The 23874-nt window shown below is 58.0% G+C and overlaps 2 protein-coding genes across 6 annotated transcripts; one reads left to right on the forward strand and one right to left on the reverse strand.

Annotated features, from left to right (window-relative positions):
- Window positions 1–14: 14 nt before the first annotated feature.
- Window positions 15–7334, reverse strand: LOC123389186 (basic proline-rich protein-like). Its single transcript, XM_045070291.1, has 4 exons — window positions 7255–7334; window positions 6215–6934; window positions 5852–6092; window positions 15–260 (listed from the first exon to the last, which is right to left on the reverse strand). The coding sequence occupies exons 1-4, from the start codon at window positions 7332–7334 to the stop codon at window positions 15–17; spliced, it is 1287 nt and encodes a 428-aa protein (XP_044926226.1).
- TBKBP1 (TBK1 binding protein 1) lies at window positions 6177–23825 on the forward strand. Of its 5 annotated transcripts, XM_045070015.1 has the most exons (11): window positions 6177–6338; window positions 7751–7883; window positions 8258–8517; window positions 8903–9025; window positions 9298–9402; window positions 10417–10597; window positions 11193–11368; window positions 11566–11627; window positions 20194–20312; window positions 20558–21285; window positions 22221–23825. In XM_045070015.1, the coding sequence occupies exons 3-11, from the start codon at window positions 8293–8295 to the stop codon at window positions 22347–22349; spliced, it is 1848 nt and encodes a 615-aa protein (XP_044925950.1). In that variant the 5' UTR covers window positions 6177–6338; window positions 7751–7883; window positions 8258–8292; the 3' UTR covers window positions 22350–23825. The 5 variants fall into 5 exon arrangements, with proteins under 5 accessions (XP_044925950.1, XP_044925949.1, XP_044925952.1 ...); XM_045070014.1 differs by lacking the exon at window positions 7751–7883; XM_045070017.1 differs by lacking the exon at window positions 6177–6338 and having other exon boundaries at window positions 6428–7883; window positions 9304–9402.
- The last annotated feature ends 49 nt before the right edge of the window (window positions 23826–23874 follow it).

Consider the following 23874-nt stretch of genomic DNA (forward strand, 5'->3'; position numbering starts at 1 on the left):
GGTTCCACATGGTGTCACCTTGGAGGTGAAATGAATGGTTTGAAAGGAACTGGAGTGTGCGCGGCCGGTGTGCGTGTGAGTTGGGGAGAGGAAAGACACGTCTGTCTGAACCACGGACTCCGCACGGCGCGCTGGGCAGTGAGCGAGCGGCTGGCCTCCGGTGCAGCCGTGAGCGCGCCGTGTGGAGGCGGCTTCTGCTCCCAACGCTGCTGCAACTGCTGGAGATCGTCTTCTGTCTTGTGCATATTTTTCAGGCTAATCTGGTTTGTTTAATGGCTCATCCAAAATTGGCTTTTTACGTAGCTTGCAGTGTGTATTTAATTTCTACTTCCACTTTTTTCCCCCAGAAATTTGTAGCAGAGAGAATACTAACTTGGGATTTAAGAACTAGGTCCGTTCCTTCACTCTGTTGCTTATTAGCCTAGTGGCGCCTGCAGGCTACTGTCTGGAAATAATGCACTTTCTTCGTTTATGTTGGGCAAGTACAATGAGGGCTGACCATAATTTTCCTCCCTTAGCCTCCACGTGGCCTTTCACTTTTCTGATTGCCCCCCGTCAGAAATTTTTGATCATGCATACCCCCCTGTGTTTATAAATTATAAACCTGTACTACTGTACCCATATATTGTGTAACATAAGACACAAAAATAGATATTAAAAAGCAATTGTATGAAAATAAATACAAATAGAAGTTCTAATATTTTCTTCCTATGCCCAATTTTGGAGCTGACTGGGTTATAAAGGGTAACTTGTAATTCTTCTAAGACTGCATTAAATCCTGAGTGATGGCAATGGGCCAAGAACATTTCTCCACTGAAGGTGCACAGGGAGAGAAAAGAATGCCGTCAGTTCATGACGCAGGGAGGGGCTGCTTCTCCCAGAAGCTTTTTTTATCCTTTTCGGTAGTTCTCAAGGTAACTCCCCATTCCCATTTACCCCTTCCCCAACAAATACTCAAAAAGAACACACAACACGAGGTTACAGTTCCACCTCGCCCCATCAAGCGTTCCAGCTTGACTTGTGGGAAGTGAAAAGCATTAACACTGGGAAAATGTATGTATCCATTCTCACGGGAACCTTAATCTCTGTTCCTGGTTTTACTGATGAGAAAGGAGGCACTCAGACTGATTTGTCAGACCAAGATCACATGGAGCTCAAATTCAAACCCAGGTCTGTCAGATACCAGAACCCACACTTTTCTCACACTTGCCCTAGACAGATGTCAGCATCTTAGAGAAAACGAGGGTCTGCGCTGTCCATATTTATGATGCGCCATCCATCTCTTTCAGAGCAGTATCGAAAAGTATTTTAAACTGTTACTGTCAGTTTTCCCAACTATAACGTAAGTGCCCTGATGCAGTTACCTTGGCTGGCTGGCTGGCTTTCCCCCCAGTCTAGAGCAGTGCCTGCCATAGAGTAGACCTTCAATAAATATTTGGTGTCAGTACAGGGGGTATCTGGAATAGTATCACTTAGCCTTTGAAAGGCAGGGTACACAGGAACCTCAGAGTGGCGGGGCCTCGGGACATCTGGGCTCCTAGCTCTTCCCCCCTCCTCATTTGCTGGACGACTTCCGGCTAGCCTCTTAGCCTTGGGTTCATTGGAGGAATGGGAACAGGATTAGTCAAGAGTTAATTGTTCCAGTGACATCTATTTCATCCACTGACCCAATGCCAGGCTTGTAATTAAGCATCTCACATGGAGAGGTCAAAATAATTCTCATCAACACTAACAGAGGTACCACTTCAGTCCCATTTTACAGCTGGAGAAACAAGCACAAGGGGGCGGACAACCTTGCCGAAAGTCACACGGCTGCCAACCATTGCTGACCCCACAGGCTGTGCTTGTCCCGCAGGGTAACCATGTGGGATGCGGGTTAGAGGATGAGCCCATGAGCCTCTGCTCCCAGCAAATTTCCGCTGCTTGAGCAGGCAAAGCACTGGATGAAGCGTTCTTGGAATTAAACAGCAGAGCCATTTTGCCTTAATTCAATAATGAGACCCACTCTACACCTTTCGATGATGGTCAAACTCTTAATTTAGGTGTGTGTGGGGAGTGGCGTTTTTCCCTAAAGTCAACTTTCCTCCCCCATGGAGTTTGAACCATCTCCTTGCATTCACCCACTGAGCTCAAAGCTTTTTGGGAACCAGGGCTGGGGGAGGGGCGGTGGTGGCGCCTGGTGGCCACAGGGCCAAATACTGGCTCTGTCAGCTGGCGCTGGGCGCACAGCCTGAGCTGCTCCCTCTCCCAGTGGCTCCGTGGCCAGAAGTTCCTGAGCTGAGCTCTCCTCAGTGTGAAATGTACCTGGTGTGAAAGGAAAGTATATCTCCACCTTGGCACCTGGCCTGTGCTCTGGATGCAAGGGGCAGCCTGTCACCATCCAGAGGGAAAGAGAATTAAGAAATGACTCAAAGCTCCCTGGAGCAATGAGTGGTGCCCTTCAAAATATTGTACAGCTTTTTTTGAGTCTGACCTTGGGCAAAGCCTTCCCTTTTCCTGATCCTCAGGTTCGTCATGTGTAAGACAGAGATCCCAGGGGAACAGAACCCATGTAAAGTTCTTAGCACTGCACCTCACCAGGCACTCATCTCATTAACTGATGCACAACTATTACTGCATATGTGCCAGGCACTGTTCAAGGCGCTGGGGATATAGCAGTGAATCCTTCCGACGGAGCCCACAGGCTAATGAATAATAACAAACAGTAGTATTCAAAAATTCAGTGTAATCATTTTTTAAAATCCTGAAAAAGAAATCTGGGAAACAGCAGCAATGAACATGGTCATGGACAATACGAAGGAAAAGTAGTTATTCGAACAAAAAAAAGAAAAACTATTACCCCCAAGTCTTGCTCACTTGATTAGAGGATGTGTAGGACCCACCCCCACAGGAACTTGGGAATTGGTTGAAGGGGTGAGTCTTTCCATCACCGCCCAGACCTCTGATGTGACAGAAAGACCAGCAGGTGCAGGTGGAGACTCAGGACGGTTCCACAGCAAACCCTAATTTTCTAGGGCTCAGAACTGGAGGGCTAAAGTGGCACCCGGATCCTGCATTATCACATGTGTCTAGTCAATTTTCCTGCCCGCCTGCTTCTATTTAAGTCATTAGGGTTTTACTTTGATTCAGTCTCCTTGCCAGCTACTAATACCAACTCCTATTCTTTTTTTTTTTTTTTAAAGATTTTATTTATTTATTTGAGAGACGGAGATCACAAGCAGGCAGAGAGGCAGGCAGAGAGAGAGGAGGAAGCAGGCTCTTTGCTGAGCAGGCTCAATCCCAGGCTCTATCCCAGGACCCTGGGATCAGGACCTGAGCCGAAGGCAGAGGCTTTAACCCACTGAGCCACCCAGGCACCCCCCACCTCCTATTCTTTTTAGGCAAGGCCAGGACAGGAATGACAAAGTTTTTCTCCAGAGCGAGAGTCCTGAGAGCAGGAGACAGGCTCTCCCTTAGTTTACAAGGAGGAAATAAGCAAGGGTAGCTCAGTCCTGCTTTTGCAGTCCTCTCTTACTGGGCCTGTGGATGCCAGTTAGAAATATTTCACCACTCGGGGCCTGGCCAGCTGCCCACCACTCCCCATTCTTTGCTCTCACCTCCCCTTCCACCAAAGGTTTTTACCTATTCCTGTCTTGGTTATGATGAGCCCTGATAATTTCGTGGGTGCTTAGAAGGCTTTCAAACCAATTTCTAGCTTTCTCAGATGAAGGAGGACTGGGGGTTGGTTAACTAATCCAAAGTCAAACTGCTTCATTCATTCATTCATTCATTCATTCAGCTGACAGCACTCCTTCTTACCCTTAAAGATTCAGCTTGACAGCCCAAGCATCCATCGATGGATGAATGGATAAAGACACACACACACACACACACACACACATTATTCAGCCATTAAAGAGGAATGAAATTCTGCCATTTGCAACAACATGGATGGATTTAAAGAGTATAATGCTAAGTAAAATAAAAGCCAGTCAGGGAAATACAAATACCCAGGTATTTCACTCATATTGGAATTTAAGAAACAAAACAAACGAACAAACAAAAAATAAAAAAAAGGGGGGGGAGGGAAAGAGGCAAACCATAAAAACCAGACTCTTGGGGCACCTGGCTGGAGAGTGGGACTTGATCCCAGGGTCATGAGTGTGAGCCCCCTGTTGGGTGTGGAGAGTCCTTAAAAATAAAATCTCAAGAAAAAAAAATGAGCAGCAGAACCTAATATATATATATATATATATATTTTTTTTTTTTTTTTTAAGTCATTGCTGAATTAATGAATAACGAGCAGGTACCATCAGGGCACTGGGGAGATGAAGATGCGTAGAAGACAGTCCCTGCTCTCAGAACTGTTTGGAGCAGCAGAGTCAGAAACAGGGAGAATGCAATGAGATCAGGTCCAGATTGGGGGGGCAGGGTGTGTATGGCATTTTAGGATCATAAAACCCCAGTGTAATCCTTGTGGGGCTTTGGCCACCAACTACCTAGAACCCAGAATAAACCATTTAGCTGTGATTTAGGCCCATACCCTGAGCAGCCCAACAGCAGCAAGGGTGAACGGCTTCCTCTGTGGAGTAAGTGCTCAGATGGCTACCTGGAGCCCTTACCCTTTCCGGTGAGGGAGGGCTTGTGGGGTTCACAGGTCCAGTGGTGGCCAACCCCGCACCTTCTAGCCTAGCCTCTGATCTTTTGCCTGGTCTTCTGTTTCAGAAGAGAACCTTGTGCAGCACCAAGGAAGGTAACACCTGCATGCCCCTTGGGATTAGGGCGGCGATGCATGTCCCAGCCCAGGAGCCTTCCTATCTAGAGGACAGGTGGATTGTCCCATTTGGCTCTGAGAAAGCTTGTGCCTCAGAGAGCAAGTGGCTGACCTGCCTTCCTGTTCTAGACTATAAAAAGGAACCCAGCAGGAGCAGGAGGAAGGAAGCCAGTTAAGAATCCCCCTCTTTGCAGAGAAAGAGTCCACAGCCCCTGCTGGCTCTTCCAGGAGGAAGCTCACCCCTAAATCCAATTTTCTCCCTACAGTGGGGCAAGATCCAAGCTGCTCCTGCTGCTTCTCAAAGCTCACAAGGAAGAAGCATTTTCTTTCCTCTTCTCCCCTTTCCAGATTCATCCCTCCTCCCTCCAAGGGCCAGAAGAGTAGGCTCCGGTTCCCAGCAGCCTGAACCTTCCTCCAGATGGGAGGCTAAATGCTGAGCCTACCAAAAGCCTCCACCTTGCTTTCAGGGTTGGCCTGTCTGGAGTCAGCCAGAGCCCTTCAGAGTTTCCCCCCCAGCCGCCAGGCTGACCATGCCTCCGCCCACGTTTTAATCCATCAATGACTCATTAACACCTCCTGAGAATTCAGAGCGCCTTTAGTTCTGATTCCCCATTCTTCCTCCCATGGTTGCCTGGGTTGGGAATGATCTCCAACTTTACTCAGAGAGGTTAAGTAACTTGTCCAAGGTTACACAGTGGGAAAAATAGCAAAACAAAAACATAAACAAAAACAACTTGTGTCCCTTGCCCAGTAGTTTGGCAGGTGCTCAAATAATCTTTGTGGAAGGCCAAGACATGCTGTTTCTTCGTGTCATTGGCCTGGGGGGGGGGGTGAGGGGATTGTGTTGGGGGGGCTCAAAGTGGTTTACCTTCTAAATGAAACTCTGACCTCCTTAGTTCACTTTCACTTCCAAAGAAGTTAACCAGTTTAACTCTAATCTCTCCGCCTAGATCCCATGGTCAGGGTCTTTTATCAGAGCAAGGCTCCCACCCCCTAGAGCAATGAAGAGTAAGTCTAATATTTTCCTTCACAAGAGGGCAAAGACCAAAACCAAAACCCAAATCCAAATACACAGCTTCTCTTTCCCCTGAAACATACAGCCCGCAAGCAAAGCCCAAAGCGCCCCCGAGCCCTTGCGCGGCCGCAGGCGCCCCCGACACACGCCACGCCACGCCACACTGCGTTAGGGACGCGTCGGGGAGGGGGCGCGGAGCGCGGGCCGGGCGCGGCGGGGAGCCGGGGGGCGCCGGGCGCGCTGCCAGGCCGCGCCGCACCGCGGGGGCTGGCCGCCCCTCGCCACGTGGTGGTGGCAGCGGCGGGGTCCCGGGCGCCTTCCCAGCTGGAGAAACCCGGAGCAGCCGGGGAGGAGGAGGAGGCAGCGGCGGCGGCGGCGGAGGAGGAGCGGGGCGGGCGGGAGGGAGGGGGGCTGGGGGGAGGGGGGTGGGGGGGGGGGAGAGAGACCCGGCGGCGGCGACAGGGCGAGAGCGGAGCGCGGTGCCAGGGGGGTGGGGGCACCGGTGCCCGTCTGGGGAGGGAGCAGGCGGAGGGGGTAAGCTGCGATTACAAGCAGGAACCGGCAGCAGCTGTGAGTCCCCGGCGGGGCTGGGGCGGGGGGAGGGGAGCAGCGCCCGGGGGCCGCTCCCCGGGGTCGCAGGGTGGGCCGGGGGAGGGGGGCGGGAGGTGGGCCGGCAGTTGGCCCGGGCGGGCCGGGGAGGGGAAGGGTCCGGCGCCGGCCGCCCGCGTTCACCACTCCCTTTCCCCCTCCGCCGCCGCTCCTCAGGCCGCACCGCCTCGGGAGCCCCCTTCCCCGGCCCGGTGACTGGCGACTGGGGGCCCGGGGCTCGGCCAGCGGTGGGGGAGGGGGCTGCGTGGTCTCGGCCCCCGAGAGGGGAGGGGCGACAATTTCTGTCCGCCGAACTGAAGGGGTTTAAAGGGCGGCTCTTAAAGGGGCCGCAGTAGGGGCCCGGGGCCGAGGAGGCACCCCCGCCTCCCCATCCGCCCTCCGCGGCTCTCACCCGGGGCCGCTGGGCCGGCGGGGGATGCGGAGGAAAGGAGCGTCTGTCGGGGCGGCCCAGGGGACAGAGCCCCTGCAGGCGGGGCTGGGCCCGAGGTGGCGGGCTGGGGGGCCCGGGGGGCGTGTGGTGAGCGCTGGCGGTCGGAGTTGGGGGGGAGGGGATGCGCCTGGAGAGGAAGGGGTTAAAGGTGGGGCCAGCCCTACAAACACGCGCACACACTCCCTACTCAGACCCGGTCACACGCCTTTCCCTGGCACTTAATGGGGCCTTGGGGCGGGAGGGTGTTGGGCCCCGTGCCTGAACCCTCTCCACTCTAGGCTCCTGCCGCCCGGCTTTGGGAGGTCGAGGACCCCACTGTCTCAACTCACACCGCACGCCGAGCCCCCTCTTCTACGCGCACACACGATCCGGCGCGCGCGCGCACACACACACACCTCGGACATTCCCATAGTGCCTCACGTGACACACGGCCCCGAACGTGCCCACCCTTCACACACGCTCACGCACGCGTGCACACACGCGCACACACAAACACACACGGCCTCTGGGCCACTTCCCAGCTCCATCCCTGACCCCCAGCCGCAGCCCTGCAAAGGCACTCATTGACTGTGACACACCTACACTCATTCACAGACACACACACTCCCCCCCACACATGCCAACCACAGACACACATTCATAAACAGGGCCAGGAGAAGTACACACGCACCCCCTCGCCTACTCTCTGGGAGCCCTGAGTCATTCCTGCCCCCTCCCAGGACTCCCCATTTCCCTGTGTGCCTGCACATGGGCAAGGGCGGGCTAGGGAATTCTCTGGCCCTCCCTTCCCAGGGCCGCCCCTCCCGGCTGTGTGTTCCCTCTGACACTCTGGGAGGACTTCCTGTGGGTCCCAGGTCAGGGGCGAGGAGGTCCTGGAGGGTTGCCACAGCCCTGGTGTGAGTGGGGGAGGCACTTCCTTTTCCTGAACTCCGGGATCCTGCAGGAAGAAGCTGGGAAGTTGGGCGGGGGCCCCCGCAGAGGACGTCCTGACAGCAAGGGGCTGACTCTCCCAGCGCACTGGGCCTTAGGGAGGAGCTGGGGTGCCAGAGGCCTGGGATGAGCAGCTTGGCAGAGAGGTACTTGGGGAAGCGGGGCGGGGGGGCTGGAGAGGGGCTGAGGAGTGTCAAGGCAGGCCTGGCTGGGTCCTAACTTGGGAAGGCAGCCCTTTACTGTCCACAGGTCTCCCTGGGTTCTGAAAGGAATTCTTCCCTGCTGCTGGCCTGATTTACTTGTCCCTACTTCTTCCCTGTCCCCCACTCAAGTTTTCAGCTGGTTCCAGCCCCTTCAGCCAAAGGCAGCAGAGAAGAGAAGACAGCCCTTGGGGGGAACCAGGGGTGGGTGCAGCTTCCAAGCTGCCTCTTGGCTGGCAACAGTGTTCCTCAAGCCAGGTCAAGGGGTATCAGGGACAGCCTCCAAGCTGTCCTCTCCACTGTTGCTCCTGCTCTCCCAGGAGGCCCAGTGGGGGCCCAGGCCCAGGCCCTTGCCATGGAGTCCATGTTTGAAGATGACATCAGCATCCTGACCCAAGAGGCACTGGGGCCCAGTGAGGTGTGGCTGGATGCCCCAGGAGACCCCTCGCTTGGTGGGGACATGTGCTCCGCCTCCCACTTTGCCCTCATCACAGCCTATGGGGACATCAAAGAGCGACTGGGAGGCCTGGAGAGGGAGAATGCCACCCTCCGCCGCCGTCTCAAAGTCTACGAGATCAAGGTCAGAACTTGGAAAAGATAGGGGTCTGGCTCTGTGTGTCTTGGGGTGGGGGTTGCTGAGGGGCAGGAACTGGGGATCCCAGGAATCCCAAAGAAGGATCCAGATCCATGCTCTTGGGAACTTGAGGATCTCTTGTGACGGATGTGGGTGCTCTGGATGGAAGGGTCAGGAAGGGTCAGGAAGGGATCCGGAGGGCCAAAGTGATGGGACCTTGGAGCTAAACAAGATCTGGTTGGTGAGAGATGCCTCCAGGTGGTGTGGGTCGCAGTTGAGCAGGGGGATGGAGGGACCAGGACTTTGAGGCAGGTTGTGGGGGGCCTAAGAGAGGCTGAAGCCTGGGCAGGGAGTTGGGCACAAGCTCTCCTGAACGCCTGCCTGCCCACAGTACCCGCTGATCAATGACTTTGGAGAGGAGCACGGCTTCTCTCTGTATGAAATCAAGGATGGGTCCCTGCTGGAGATGGAGAAGGTCAGCCTGCAGCAGAGGCTCAATCAGTTCCAGCATGAGGTGAGCCCCTTGCTGGCCTCCCAGCCCAGGCTGGGCTCCCTGAGCTCCTTGCTCCAGCAGAATTCCAACACCTCCTGTCCCCCCCCCCTGCCCCCCGCCTCTGTCTTCTTGATCAGAGATGGCTGCGGTCCTCCCTGGAATGGGCTGCAGCCTCCCCCACCCCTCCACTGGGTGCTGGATGTGATGGGGGAGGCACGGGGAGCTGCTTGGCCCCCACATCAAGGGTAGGCCTGACTGTGGCGTGCCCTCCACTCCCTCCGGGCCCCATCTAGTTGCAGAAGAATAAGGAGCAGGAAGAACAGCTTGGGGAGATGATCCAGGCTTATGAGAAACTTTGCGTGGAGAAGAGCGACCTGGAGACAGAGCTGGGGGAGATGGTGAGGCCCAGGGAGCCGGGGGTGCTTGAGCGTGTGACCCTTGTGGCTTGATGGCGTGTGATCCCACGTGTGTGTGTCTGTAGTGTGGAACCCAGTGGGTTCCTGTGTGTCTTTGAGTGGCTGTCGCCCTTTAGAGTGTAGCTGAGTGTGTCGTACCAGTTGTGAGTGATTCCTGGCACACCCCTGGCCACTCAGTGTCCCCGCCGACGCTGTGTCTCCATGCGTGTGTTTGGGTCTCGGCTGGGTCGACTCTATGCCTGTGGACCTGTGACTGGAAGGTGGCGTGGGCAAGGGCAGAGGGGATCAGGTCCCCGTGGCTGCTGGGATGAGTCCGGCAAGTGTGTGATTCAGGGGCATGGCCATGCGGGAGTAGGGGGGCTGGCATCAGAGTCAGGAGACGTGGTTTCTGCCAGCTCCTCCCTGGGTCACGTCACTTAGCCTTGGCCCCCCTCTGGAAAGGGCTCACAAGAACCGCAGTGCTGTGTTGTTGTGGGGCATTTGTGTAAAAATGCTTTGCCTTCATCACTGTAAACACTTAGATGGCCCTTATTGTGTGCCAGGCACTGCTGTGGTCTCTTTAGATATATTTACTGATTTTAATCCTTTGAACAAGTGCACAAGGTAAGCGTGGCTGTCCCTGTGTTGGAGATGAGATGGGTGAAGCCCAGAGTGGTTATCCTATAGGCAAAGAGAAGTTGTGACGCTTCTGAGGGGGTGGCTGTGTCTGGACCGATGAGACGGTGTGGTCTGTATGAGTGTCCCGTGTGTTTAGGGCGGGGAAGAGGCCTTAACCCTGACCTTGCACAGGGCAACAGCCAGAAACACCTGCATTGCAGTTACTGAGAGACGGGACCGCACACTCACAGCCACTGAGATTGCAGCTGGGATGTGGGACTTGGGGCCTCAGCTCATTGTGGGGAGGTGGCGTCCCAGACATGTGGGAGTCCTGGGTCTGGGGAGCCCTCAAGGGTTCCCTGGTGCTGGGCAGACCCTTCCCTTTGTGTCTCCTGGCAGCGGGCCCTGGTAGAGACCCACCTGCGGCAGATCTGCGGCCTGGAACAGCAGCTGCGGCAGCAGCAAGGCCTCCGGGACGCCGCCTTCTCCAGCCCCAGCCCCCCGCCCACCCCTGCCCCACCATGTGCCGATCTGGACCTGCACTACTTGGCCCTGCGAGGGGGATCTGGTTTGAGTCACGGTGAGATCTCTGCAACCCCCGATGTCTCTACCCCGAAGTCCCCAAGCCTAACCCCCGTTTCAGCATCACCGGACAGCTCTCCCTTCTGGGATTGGGGGTCAACACCCCATTATAATGTCTTAAATTTCTCCCATAGTTACCCTATCCCTCTTTACCACCTGTTCCCTTACCCAGTTTCTCCCATCCACACTCCCCCCCTTACTGCTTGTTTGCCCCAGGTGGCCGCTGCATGCAGTTCCCATATGTGTCAGCAGAGGGCACCTCCACTCAGATCCCCCCACCCCCCAAGGCCTGTCCCAGGTGGTGAGGAGCAGAGGCCAAAGGACTCTGGGAGATTTGAATGTGGCCAGGGAAGTCCTTCATGAGGCCATCTTACTTTGTCCCTGGCTTCCAAGAAGATTAGAAGCAGCAGCTCAGACCGTCCTTCCTCTCAGCCTTCAGTAGCGGCTTCTCGGGACACTCGGCCTGTGGCCGGCCCTTTCGGATCTCTCATGCTGCGGGGCTCACCTGTTTCAGTCTCTGCTGGTCTGGGAGTCAGTCAGTGGAGGGTGCCTGGCAGCCAGACCCAGCCTGACATTATCCTCTGTCCTGCCAGCAGGCTGGCCGGGCCCCACAGCCAGTGTGAGTGAGCTGGAGCGGCGGAGGTTGGAAGAGGCTCTGGAGGCTGCCCAGGGCGAGGCCCGGGGGGCTCAGCTTCGGGAGGAGCAGCTCCAGGCTGAGTGCGAGCGGCTGCAGGGGGAGCTGAAGCAGCTACAGGAGAGCCGGGCCCAGGTAAGGGGCAGGGACACTGGAGGCCAGAACCCTGCCCAGAGCTCCATGGAGGCCTGGGGGCTGCTGGAAGGAGCCTTTAGAGGCCCAGGACTTTCTTCCTAGGTATAGACTGGCCCTGGGAGTGTTAAGGGGTGTGTGGGGGTTGGGGGGTCTGGGTAAGGTGACCGTTGGCATCTGACCTCAGTCTTCTTCCCTAGGATCTCGCCTCCAACCAGTCAGAGAGGGACATGGCGTGGGTGAAAAGAGTCGGGGATGATCAGTAAGTCGCATCCGAAATCCTCTTCTTCTTTGCCTCTGTGCCCTAGGGGTGGCATTTCCTGGGTCCCCCCCCCCACTTCGGTTCACTTCTCCTGCTCTGTGTTGCTCGGAGGACCTCTCTTCCAGCATCAGGGTTGCAGGGTTTGGTGTGCTCAAGTGGCTCCACATGCTTCACAGAAAGGAGGTGGCCTTCTAGGATGTCCTTTTTGCTTCTGGCACCCGAGCTCATACCTCCTTGTGGTGTCGGGTTGAGACATCTCAGCAGCTTTGCTGCTCTGTTCTGTGTCCCCTGGTGAGTTCCTGGGCCTCTCTGGGGCCCCATTTTCTGTCCCAGTAAGAGGGCCAGCTAGTTGGGTTAGCTGTCCCCTTCCTGGTGAGGAGGAAGGAGGTGGTCTCTTCCAGGATTTGTGGTGCCTTGTTTCCTGTCTCAGGAGAAAGCTGAGGCTGAGAAGAGGGGCATCCTGGAGTTCTGGGGCAGCAGGGAGGGGAATTAGAACCTGTTCTGCTGGGGTGTCCCTTGGGACTTGCGCTGGGAAGGAAGGGCTGCAGGAAGTAGGGAGGGAGTAGTGGGGAGTCTAGGGCTGGGGGCCTCTGGGGCAGCGTTGGGCAGCAAGGGAGAGGGCGAGCGGCAGCCTGACAGCGGCGAGCCTGACGCTTTTCACATCCGCACCCTGAACTCACCCTCTCCCGCTTTCTGAGAAACAAAGCGCAAACCTCCTTCCGCCTAAGTCTTCTCCCCTGAAACCAGTCGTGTGGCACAGACTCCCTACTTTCATGGGAGGGAAGACCGAGGCCCGGAGAGGGGCAGAGACCCCCTCTCCATCACGCTGTCTACCCAGCGATGGGACCCTAGGGGTCCTCCTTCCAGTGGGCTTCCTTCTCACCTTCCTCCAGGCTTCTGGCCAGTTGGGGATACCCCTCACTTCCCTCTGCACCCTGGGGTGAGGGCCTGGGTGGAGCTGTGATATCTGGGGGGTGAGAACCCAGTTTGTGGGACTGGTGGGTGGGATCCCTCAGCTTGGCTTCTGGTGGGGGGGTGTTAGGTGCGCCCTAGCTTGTGGGTCTGGGCACATGCGAACCCATGCGTACCATCCAGAACACACACACACTTTCTAGAAGCCTAGCTTGCCTCAGGCATTACAGCATAGGGGCCTCTATGGCTCACTGAGTCCCAGCCTCTCTTAGCAGCCCAGCAGTGATGGCTCCCTCCAACTGGGTGCATCCAGGGAGATGACTTTTTGGCAGGGCCAGAATCTGAACAGCCAGGCTGTCAATCCTTCCAGGGATGCTGAGTGCTTTGCTTTACTGGCTTCGGCTCTGCAGCCCCAGGTTTCCGTCCTGGGCTCAGAGGTCAGTCGTTACCGAGAGGTGTGGGAGGAAGGCAGTAAGGATGGGAGGCCGGAGAAGGACTGGCGGGCCGCAAGGGGCCAAGGCTGTGAGTGAGCCAGGAAAGGAGAACTCCCAGAAGGGGCTCGTGGAGGGCGAAGGTCCATGCTGCCCCCGTGGGCAGGACAGCCCCTCCCCTTCCCTTCCCACCCGGGGCACATGCCACCCTAGTCCCTTTGGCCAGAGGAAGCTACGCTTCGCCCAGAGGCTGGCCGGGCCACTCTTACCTGGGGTGACCTCCGGTTCCTCCCCTCTGTCCTAGAAGGTTGGGACTCAGCTTCGGGCGCCTCCTGGATCTCTCACCCCGGAGCCGGCGAGGCTCTGTCTCGCCCAGCCTCATGCTTTTTTTCAAATGGAGCGTCTCTGGACAGCCCCAGCTTGGCAAGAGTTAATTCTCAGAGGAAGTCCTCACTCCCCCGGCAGTTTTATTTTCTTATAAACTCAGCTCCTTTTGGTAATTGCTTCCCGAGGGCTCCCTCCCCTGCCCTCCCACCTGAGGCCTCAGTCACCTGCTCTCAGCTCACCACCCCCCAACTTCTCCCCTTCCTTCCACTTTGTCCAGACCCTCCAGGCTAGTGGGAATTTTGCCTGTGGGGTGTCCCAGAAGAGGAATGCGAGGCTGATTTACCCCCATGCAGGTCTCGTGTGTTCCTGAAAGGCGCTTACCTGTCTCTGTTCGGACACCTCCAGGCCAGCCAGTTTTATTATGGGAGTCCTGACTGTTAAAATAGACCCCCCCATAACTGCCTCTGCTAACCCTACGTGGCCCCCCACTCCCGCCAGTGGGTCTACCCATGCGGAGGAGACAGGCCTTCGAGGCAGCCCTGGCCCCAAGGATTCCCAGTCTTTCTCATCGGAGCCCCCAGCCCACCAGCTGTGCTCAGCAGCAGTGTTCCTCTGAAAGCCGCCTTCCAGACTGGGCCTCTTTGCCACCCTCCAGGTCTGACCTCTGGGCAAGGTTGCCCTGCTGTTTGGTCAGCCCCAGCACTTGGTGGCTGCTGCCCAGGGCACAGGGACAGGTTGTCCCAGAGGAGAGCTGTTGGAGGTCAGTCAAGGGCCAGAGGCAATGATGAGGGAGGGTGGGAGTGGAGACCCACCTGCTTCTTAGGAAGCACAGGGAGGTCAGGACCCCAGAGTGTCTCAGCTGGGGGGGGGGCAGCGGTTTGTGGAACCCATAGACCCCTCCCCTCGAAGCCCAGTTCAGAGTGTGGCCTTTCTGAGGGTGTGGCTAGTGCTGAGGGTGGAGGGGAAATTGTGGAGTGGGGGGTTCCTTGAGGGGGCTGAGGGCTTGGGTGGGCAGGCTCAGTGAAGGGAGTGAGGGTGCAGTGAGAGAGGGGAGCCCCCCGTGAGAAAATGGGGGCTCAGTATGAGTGATGAGGAAGAGAACCATAGGGCTTGCTTTTTTCCCAACGTGGGGGGCTCAGTGTTGCAGCCCTGGCCCTTTTCCGCCCCCCTCCCCACACCCCTCTCTCCGCCCACAAGCCTCTGCGTGGGCTGCGGTTAGTGGTGGGGGAGAAGTGTGAACTCAGAGAGAGAGGATGGAAACTCTGCACAGAGGTCAAGGGCAGTGTGGGGTGGGTCAGGACGGAAGTCGGAGACCCCCGTGTACCCTGAACTGAGCCTCATGCCCCAGAACCAGCAGGCCCAGGGCCTCCCCCTTCACGCTTCTCACCCTCCCTACTTCCTTTCTTTCAAATCTCCTCCAGCCATGGCAGGGGCACTCACAGGAATTAACCCTGAGCACTTGCAGCCTTGGGAGTCCCCGAGTGGGGGGAGCAGCTCTGAAGTCGGTGCCCAGCACTCCCACCTCATTGTGGTCTAAGGGACCGGCGGAGTGGGAGGTGGTGGTCTTTGAATCTGTCTCTGACTCTTTCCTTGCCAGGAAGGCAGAGAGCAGCTCTGTCTCCCTAGATGGGAAATTGCACATCCTCCCATCATTCCTAAACCAAGGTCAGTGAGCTGGATGGTGTCTCCAAGAAAGGATCAGCATGAGGTTCTTTCTTTCTCGACCCATCTCCTGGGCACTCCTGGGCCTTCGTCCAGGCCACACACTGTGTGAGGCCGTTTACCTGCAGACTCTTGTTCTCACCAAAGATACGGCAAAGGTCTTGTCCCCTTTCTACTGTGGAGCAAAGAAGTTTAGTGACTGGCGAAGTTAAGTGACAAGTTAAGTGTGAATACCCAGCGGGTCCTGAGCCGGTGGGGCGATGGTCTCTCTGGTGGTTGTCTGGTTTGGGTTCTTCCTCAGGTGGGCGGCTCTGCTGTGAGGGATGATCGGATAATTTGTTGCGGTAACCAGGTCAGGGTTGCAAGTAAAAAATCTCAATATGTGAACACTTCAGAAACCCTCACCATTCTGCGGGAGCCACTCGGGGGAACCAGGACAGCCCTGGGCACACTGGCATGCGTGGCTACCCACCCATACAGGAGTACTGGTTCCCAGCCCTGGCATCAGCTGCTCAATGTGGCCGTCTCCAAGGAGGCCTTCCAGATGCAGCCAGCGTCTAGCTGTGCTGGGAGCCCGGCAGGGCTGCCATGAGGAGCCAGGCTCTGTGGACCGCAAGTCATAGCTGGTCGAGGAGAGTGAAGGGGCTCAAGGCGCTTGAAAGGAAGTGGTAGAGCACTGGGTTGTTGCAAAGTGACTTCCTCCTCCCCCCGGCCCGCAGCCTCAAGTCCGCTCCACGGCCCGGTGCCTGTGGTTCCCTCCCCGAGGGCCGGGCGGGAAGACTGATGCTGGGTGTGCCCGTGGGTGGTGGAAAGTTTGGTCCCTCAATTCCCCCACAAGGGTGAGGGGGCTAAGGGCAGCTGGGGGCAGCTCTGGGCAGAGATGGAAGGGCCGGGAATGCTGGCTTTTGGTTTTTCCTCCTGATTCTGAGTCAGCTGCTGATTTGACCAGCTGTCTGATCCTGACCCCAATCCTACCCTAATACTACTGATCGCGTCCCCGGTTTTAACCCTACCCCTCCTCCTGACCCCAACTGTGTCCACAATCCTGATGGAAAATGAGCTGTCAACCCCAGCCCTAATGTGACCCTGACCCCATCCTTAATCCCGACCTTATGTCCATCCCTAGTTCCAGTGCCATAGTGCAGCGCTGGTTGTCCCTGTGACCCGTTCCTGTGACCTGGCCCAGGGTGGGCCCCCAGTGAGCTTCCCTGGGGAAGGTGCATCAGAGTCCGTGTACCTCCCAGCTGGTTTGAGGTAGAAAGAGCCCCTTTACGGAGGAGGAGGAGGAGGCTGCGGTCCCTGACCTTCCTCCTCTCAGTTGCTTTATCAGTCGCAGTGAAGATTATTGCTTCCAGATGGAATTTTGAGATCTCCGGACTTATTCGTGGAAAGAATGAATGGGAGGATAAGTCAATGAAGGGTGGAAAGATTTGCAGCGGAGGGAGTCCTCCTTCCTGCCAGCTCTGCCGTTTGCACTCTGGCTCCCCCGAAGGTGCCAGCTCAGCGGGCTGAGGAGCCAAGAGCAGGTTTGAGTCCCTGCTCTGTGCCACTGCTGCTCTGTGACCTTGAGCCAGCTTCTTAACAGCTCTCATCTTCCACGTATGTCTTGCACCTTCCTCTCCCCTCCCAGGGCAGGGTCGGTGATGCTCCGGCTACTGCAGAGCTCCCCAGCCTCCTCCTGCTCCTCTTTCCCTTCTGCCCCTCCCCCCAGCTCCCTGCTTTCCTGCTCCTCTTGGAAAGCGGTATATAGCTTAGTGGTCAGCAGCCTGGACCTTAGAGTCTGGGGAACCAGAGCTCCATTTCAGCACCTGCCCTGCTCCTCGGCTTGAGGACTCTGTAAGCCTTGGTTGTGTCATCTGTAGCACTGAGAGAGGAGTAGCCATGTGATGGGGTTGCTCTGGGGATTCAGGAACGTTCTTTAGCATCATGCCCGGCCCCATGGTAACCCCTCATCCATTCTTTTCAACCTGGGGTCCATCCCAGGTTCTGAGAGATGCAGACAGAACTTTCCCCCATAACTTTTTTTTTTTTTTAAGATTTTATTTACTTATTGGACGCAGAGAGACACACAGAGAGAGGGAACACAGCAGAGGGAGCGGGAGAGGGAGAAGCAGGCTCCCCACAGAGCAGGGAACCCGATGCGGGGCTCCATCCCAGGACCCTGGGATCACGACCTGAGCCGGAGGCAGACGCTTAATGACTGAGCCCCCCAGGCGCCCCTTTATCCCATAATTTAAGCCATAAAGAAGTTGCCCAGAGCAGCCATCTGCTGCGTTTACCTGACCCGTGCTTCCCAGACTGTTGCGTCGTGGGAACTACCATTCAGGTGTGGGCAGGGAAGCCAGGAAACGGAAGGTGTGTTCAGGTGCACGTGTGCAAGCCTTGGTTGTGTTGTGAAGTTGAGATTTTTTTCCACTGAATTGGCAGTGTGTTCTAATGTGAGTCATTCAGTTGTCAGCATCTTTGGCTGCCTGGGGCCTGTGCATCTTGAGGTGGGAAGAGAGGCTTGATGTAAGGGGCGGCCCGAAAGGGCCGTAGGACATCAGATCAGGCCCCAGCACCTCGCCCGGGGTCTCAGAGGTCTTTGTGAGGCCGCCTGGGGCTGTAGGACATTCATACTCATGGGCCTCCCCAAGTTCCCCCCTTCCCTGCACCTGGTCAGAGCTGGGGTGTTCTGGACTAGGGGCTTCTTCCGTTTTCTGCTGGCCCATCTGTTTTTCCGTGAGGAGGGTGCCAGGAGCAGGGCGCTGGAAACTGGGGTAGCTCCTGACAAGGAGAGGAAGGCAAGTAGGGAAAAGATAGGGGCCTGGGAACTGAGTGTGGCAGGTGAGATCTCCAAGCCGGGGTGTGAAGGCGACGACCTGTATCTGTCACCTGAGATACGGCCGTGAAGGCGGATGGGGAGCGAGACTAGCAGCTGCTCCCTGCTCTGTCAGAGGGGGACGCTCCATCCGTGCCCTGCTCAGAGCCCCCTCCTGCTCCTGCCACAGAGCCGTCAGCGGGAGCCTCCAAAACCCCCAGTCTGATGCGGGAGACCTCACTCCTGCACTCAGAGGGAAGAGGGGAGCTGTCACTGGGGAGTCCTCAATTAAATATGGGACACCCAGGCTGGACCTTCCGGTCTGTTGGGAGAGAGGCCATTTCTTCCCACAGACCCCTGAGATGAAGGTCGGGGAACACAGGACACATCACGTAAGGCCCGAGACGGGGTAGAATTGAGGTTCCAGCACCTCAGCCAGGGCTCCCCGAAGGACTCCCTCCTCTTTGCTCCCCTCTATCCCTGTGTACCCTCAAATGGGTAGTGGGCACTCTCTCTCCCTAGGAAGTGGGCTTGTCCCCCAGAATCCAGCCTCTTGGCAATAATTTGGCTTTGGCCCAGATGGGTTAAAAATAATTTTGTCATGGGAGGGGCATCTGGCTCCCCCATCACCCAGCTAGCCCCAGGATTAGCGAGAGAGAACCAGCCGGTGAGCAGTGAGCATAGAGTGAAGCTCAGTCATCATCTGCCCTCTTTGCACCTCGGCTTTTCCTGCCCTCTGAAGCCCTAACCTCAAGACTTCCCCTTCTCTCCTCTAGGGTCAGACACACACACATATGTGCGTACACACACACACACACACACACACTCACACCGTTCCTCACAGTCAAGTGGCCTCACTCCTGTCTTCACTCCCTCCCCTCTACAGGGATCCTCTCTGCCATGACCATGACCTTGGGATGGGCACAGGGCCTCAGGGCCTGAAGACACCCCTCCCCAACCTTATTCATGCCCAGCACCTTACAGATCCTAGAGCAAGAGGGCTTCCCCTGAGAGCAGATCGACCTGAAGTGGCTGAGCCTCTCTCTGCCACCTCCCTTCAGCTCCAACTTCCGGGAAGCTCCACAGTCCCTTCTGGACTTGGGAAGGGGGTGGGGACATCTAAGGAAACCAACCCCCCCCCCCCACCGCGCCTCCCAGGCTCCTGCCTCCCAGGCTGTGTCCAAGCCCGAACAGAGATGAAAGCAGTGACCCAAGGCAACCGCAGAGCCGCCTGTGAGGTCAGGAAGGGCTCCCTGGAGGGGTGCAGCCCAGGCTGGGAGAGGGGAGGGGCAGTGTGAGAGAGAGAACCTTCCGCGGGGCTGGGTCAAAGTGACCCAAAGAGAAAGGAAGAGAAAAGGAAGTGGGTGAAGTCTTTGCTAAGTTCAGAGCCCTTCCAGCTCCATGCAGGTGGGTGCCTAGGAGGAAGTGGGAGGAAGAAAGGGAAGAAGAAAGGCAAATGGATGGGGAGGCTCAATTCATTCTTCACTTCCGGAACATCTCCTGGGGGCCAGGCCTGGACAGGGTGCTGGGAATAGAAATACAGCAACACAATCCTCCCTTTTGAAGAACTCCCCGTGCAGTTCCAGAGCAAGGCGACTTCTGCTGAGTGCGTCTCATGGGTGGCGCCCTCTGGGGGTGTGTGGTGCAGGACAGCTGTTTCCACAGCTGCCCCTGGAAAGGGCTCCCTGGAGATCCCAGGAGGTGGGGGACTGGAAGCTCAGGGGCAGCGCTGAGGTGGAAGGAGGGCAGTGGACATGGCACTTGGCCGACCCGGGTTCCAGTTTATCAGTTGGCTCCTCTGGCAAGCCAGGAGGCCGCGTCCTCACCTACAAAACTGTACAGCACTGGTCCCCAGTCCTACAAAGGGGGAGGCCTCCCCGTGAACCCCTGCCCCCAACACACAGGTTGTACTTATGCTTTTATTAATCACTCTTAGAGAAAACTCACACATAGAGAAAACTTTCAACTCAGGGCCGTTTTTTTGATGAATCTGTTTTATTTGTCACCGCAGCTTCTGCTCAGCTTAGAAAAACATTCGCACACACCTGTATCAGATGTGCTCAGGCCGTAGACAGTGCTTGGTGAACACATGGATTTAGGGATCCCTTGGCGTCACTGAGCTCCCCAGCCCAAGCCCCTAGTCGGGGAGCCACTGCCCTAGCCCCAGGTAAGGCTCACTGGGAAGAGAGGGAGGCTCCTTGGAAGAGGTGGTGTTTGAGGTAGACCTTAAAGCCCAAGAGCATTTATGCAGCTGGGGTACGAGGGCCCTGGAGGGAAGGGAGAGCCAGCGGCTGGGCACGGGCAGTTCTCTGTCCACAGCTGTGACCGTAAACCTGCTAACCTCCTCCTCACTCCATGCCCTCTGACCTCAGGGTCAGGAGCAGGCTGGAGTCAAGCCTTGTCTTGGGGGGGTGGTGGCTGGGGTGTCCTTTAGGGTGAACTTGGCTTTGGCTTACACGGAGCTGACAGAGGAGCTGGGCCGGCTCCGGGAGTTGAGTGCCCTGCAGGGGAGGATCCTGAGGACGCTGCTGCAGGAGCAGGCCCGGAGTGGCGGTGAGATGGGTACTGGAAGCTGGGTCCGCAGGGAGGCGGGAGGGCAGCTTTGGCTCCCGTCCTGCGTCCTGGGGCCACGGTTGCCTGGTTGCCTTGCTTTTCCCCGCTGGGTCTTGCCTCCCCCCGTTGCGAGGAGAGCTGGGGGGCCGCCGTGGCTCTCCCCCCCCCCGCTCCCCCCCCCCCCGTTCCGAAGCCCTCTCTCACCCACCCCGTCCTTCCTTCTCCTTCTCCTGCTTCTCTTCCAGGCCAAAGACACTCGCCGCTGTCGCAGCGCCACTCCCCGGCCCCCCAGTGCCCCTCACCGTCCCCGCCCGCCCGGGCGGCTCCCCCTGGACCCCCGTGCCAGTCCCCCGCCCCCCAGCGGCGCTCTCCTGGGCCCCCGTGCCCCTCGCCCCAGCAGCGCCGCTCGCCGGCCTCGCCCTCCTGCCCGTCGCCCGTCCCGCAGCGCCGCTCGCCGGTGCCTCCGCCGCCGCCGTGCCAGTCCCCCAGCCCGCAGCGCCGCTCCCCGGGGCCCCCCGCCTGCCCGGCCCCGCAGCCCCGGCCCCCACCGCCCCCGCCGCCAGGCGAGAGGACGGCGGCCGAGCGCGCCTACGCCAAGCCGCCCAGCCACCACGTGAAGGCCGGCTTCCAGGGCCGCCGCAGCTACTCGGAGATGGCCGAGGGCGCGGGCTACGCGGGCGCCTCCCCGCCCTGGCTGCAGGCGGAGGCGGCCACGCTGCCCAAGCCGCGGGCCTACGGCGGCGAGCTCTATGGGCCCGGCCGGCCGCTCAGCCCGCGGCGCGCCTTCGACGGCCTGCGGCTGCGCTTTGAGAAGCAGCCGTCGGAGGAGGAGGAGTGGGCCGTGCCCACCAGCCCGCCCAGCCCCGAAGCGGGCGCCATCCGCTGCGCCTCGTTCTGCGCGGGCTTCCCCATCCCGGAGTCGCCTGCTGCCTATGCCCACGCGGAGCACGCACAGTCTTGGCCGTCCATCAACGTGAGTGGGGCGCCCGCAGGCTGGGAGGGTGGTGGTAGGCTCCCACCCTGGGCACCGGCCCCCCTGCCTCCCTGGACTGCCCCCGCCCTTCACTTCTCTCTCTCCGCCTTTGGCTTGCATGGACCCTGGCGGCCCCTGACGGCTGGCTGGGGCGCGTCCATTGCCGAGGTTAAGGGCCTGGCTTGAGAGTGACAGCCTGGGATTGATTCCAGAGCTCAGCGCTTAGCCGCCGGGAGACCTCGGACAAGCTACTTATCCTCTCTGATCCTCAGTTTTCTTATCTAATTCCGTTAGAGGGTTCCCGAGAGGGAGGCAGGGAGCCTTCTGTTGCGACACTAGTGGTGGGGGCCGTGATGACCGCTGCAGGTCTCCGCCCACACGAGGGTCGGGCCTGCGCATCCAGTGCCCCCCATCTGGCCTCAGAGCCCCTGCTCTTTACCGGTTGTCCTAGAAGGCAGCCTGTCTTAGGGCTCTAGCATTTCACTGAAATAATGAGTTTCCTGAATGTCAGAGCCAACCCTTGCCACCTGGAAGGACCAAAATATATTCCAAAGCCAGAAAGAAAATTATTTTTGGGTTGTACATTGTTTGGGATTATCCATTGCTTTGAATTATGTGGGAACCGTGTCTTAGTCACTCTGGGGGCATGTCTGGGTCTCGGCTTCTGCATTATGCCTCATTACTGCATATACCCTGGCAGGCTGAGCATACAGGCCTCCTGGGGTCCTATGCCCTGGGTTGGGGCAGTGGATGCTAAACCGGTGGAAGGTGGGCAGGGAGGGCAGGGGAGGAGGGATGGTGCTTACAAGGAGTAACCAGGCCTTCTCTGCGTGTTACTGTCCTTTCTACCCTGGGTCTCAGGAAAGGGCAGGCTGGGCTGTGGGGACCATGAGAGAGGGTTGGGGACCTTACCTGACTCCCCTCTCTTTCCACAGCTTCTCATGGAGACAGTGGGCTCTGATATCCGCAGCTGCCCCCTCTGCCAACTAGGTTTCCCTGTTGGGTACCCGGATGATGCCCTCATCAAACACATTGACTCCCACCTGGAGAACAGCAAGATCTAGGGTGCCTCCCCACCCACTGGCTGTTTCTCCATCTTCTCTCATCACCCCCAAACACTCACTCACTTTGAATGCTGCATGAATCTCGTGGGGGGCCCCTGCCCCTTGCGACCCCCAGATACCTCCACTAGCTACCGAGTCAACGTGTGTGCCGTCTTCCCTGGTCTAGGCACCACTCAGCCCTGGCTCTTTCCGAAAGGCCAGCCGAAGCTCTCCCCAGCTCCCTGGTTTCTGCCAGGGGGTTGGGGGTGAGGATCTGGGCTGGGATGGGGAGGGGCATCCCCCGCCCAGCCTCTCCCTCTGCCCTTCTGTTCTCAAGACAGGGTTGGATCCAAGGAAGTGTCTAGTGCTTGGGCCTGGGGGAGGGGGAAGGTATCAGAGGATTCTGGGAGCTCCCCTAGCTTCTCCCCAGATGTCCATCTTTCTCAGGCTGTGCTCTGTCCAGGGAGCACCTCTTGGTGGGGTCCCAGAGCCTGCCTTGCACAATGATACTGGTTCCTCCATCCCATAGCCAGCTCTGGGCTCTGGGCTCTTGGCATGGTCCCCCCCACCGCCTTAGGGGAAGGAGGCATCTCATTTCTTGCCATTCCCTGCGGCCAGTCTTGTTCTCCTCTGCCCCCCTGGGGGTGAGAGAGGAGAGGGAGGACCCTGCAGGACTGGGAGGATTCAGCCTAAAGAGGCTGCCCTGAGGGCAGGGGGAGGGGTGAGGGGGACACCCTGCACCATGACCCCCAGGCCAGGGGAGTGTCTGTGCTAGCCTCCCAGGCCCCTGCAACCCCCCCAGAGCCCCTCGCACCAAGACACAGATGGTTAAGACAGATGCTCCCCTCCACCCTTACACTACTCGAGTCCCTGACCACACAGGTGCCCTGGAGCCTGTGTGCGACTCGGCCTCTGTTAGCTGGGTGGGTGTCATCAGCCCTGCCTCCCAGGCCAGAAGCTGCGGCTGGGCCCAGGGTGCTGTTGGAGATCAACTTCAAAAGAGCTAACCCCCTTCCCATACCCAGCGACCCACATTCCCTCTGTGAAATCTACCTCAGAGTCGTACCCTCAGAAGGATGGGTAAGCAGGAGGCCAGGGGGTCCCTAGGGCTGAGGTGGGGAGCTTCCTAAGACAAGAGCCTGCTGCCCCACGATGAATCCAACTCCCCCCCACCGCTCCCCGCTGCGAGCCTCTCCCAGGTCTTAGCCCAGGGCTGGTGGCAGTGGGCGCTACCTGTCAGTGCATGCCCCATTCTGATCCAACACTTCCAGCCGCCCCCCCCCACCTCCTCACACCCCTCTCCTCCCCCTCAGTGCAGGGGAGTGAAGAGGTGTGTCAGGCAGGAAGGGACCAAGGACTCCAGAGACACATGGCACTGTACCTTGAGGGTTCCCGTGGGGAGGAGAAATGGAGAAGGGGGCCTGGAGAGGGAGGTGGGGGCCCCTGAGCTCTCTGAACAAGTTGAAAGTCCAAATAAAACTTACCTGTTCCATCTGCTCTTGGTCTGTGCTGTCCCTGGCTGGGGCGGGGAGAAAAGCCTGGGTAG

This window comes from Mustela putorius, unplaced genomic scaffold, assembly GCF_011764305.1.
Source record: "Mustela putorius furo isolate JIRA1106 unplaced genomic scaffold, ASM1176430v1.1 tig00003962_pilon_pilon_pilon, whole genome shotgun sequence".
Lineage (NCBI taxonomy): Eukaryota > Metazoa > Chordata > Mammalia > Carnivora > Mustelidae > Mustela > Mustela putorius.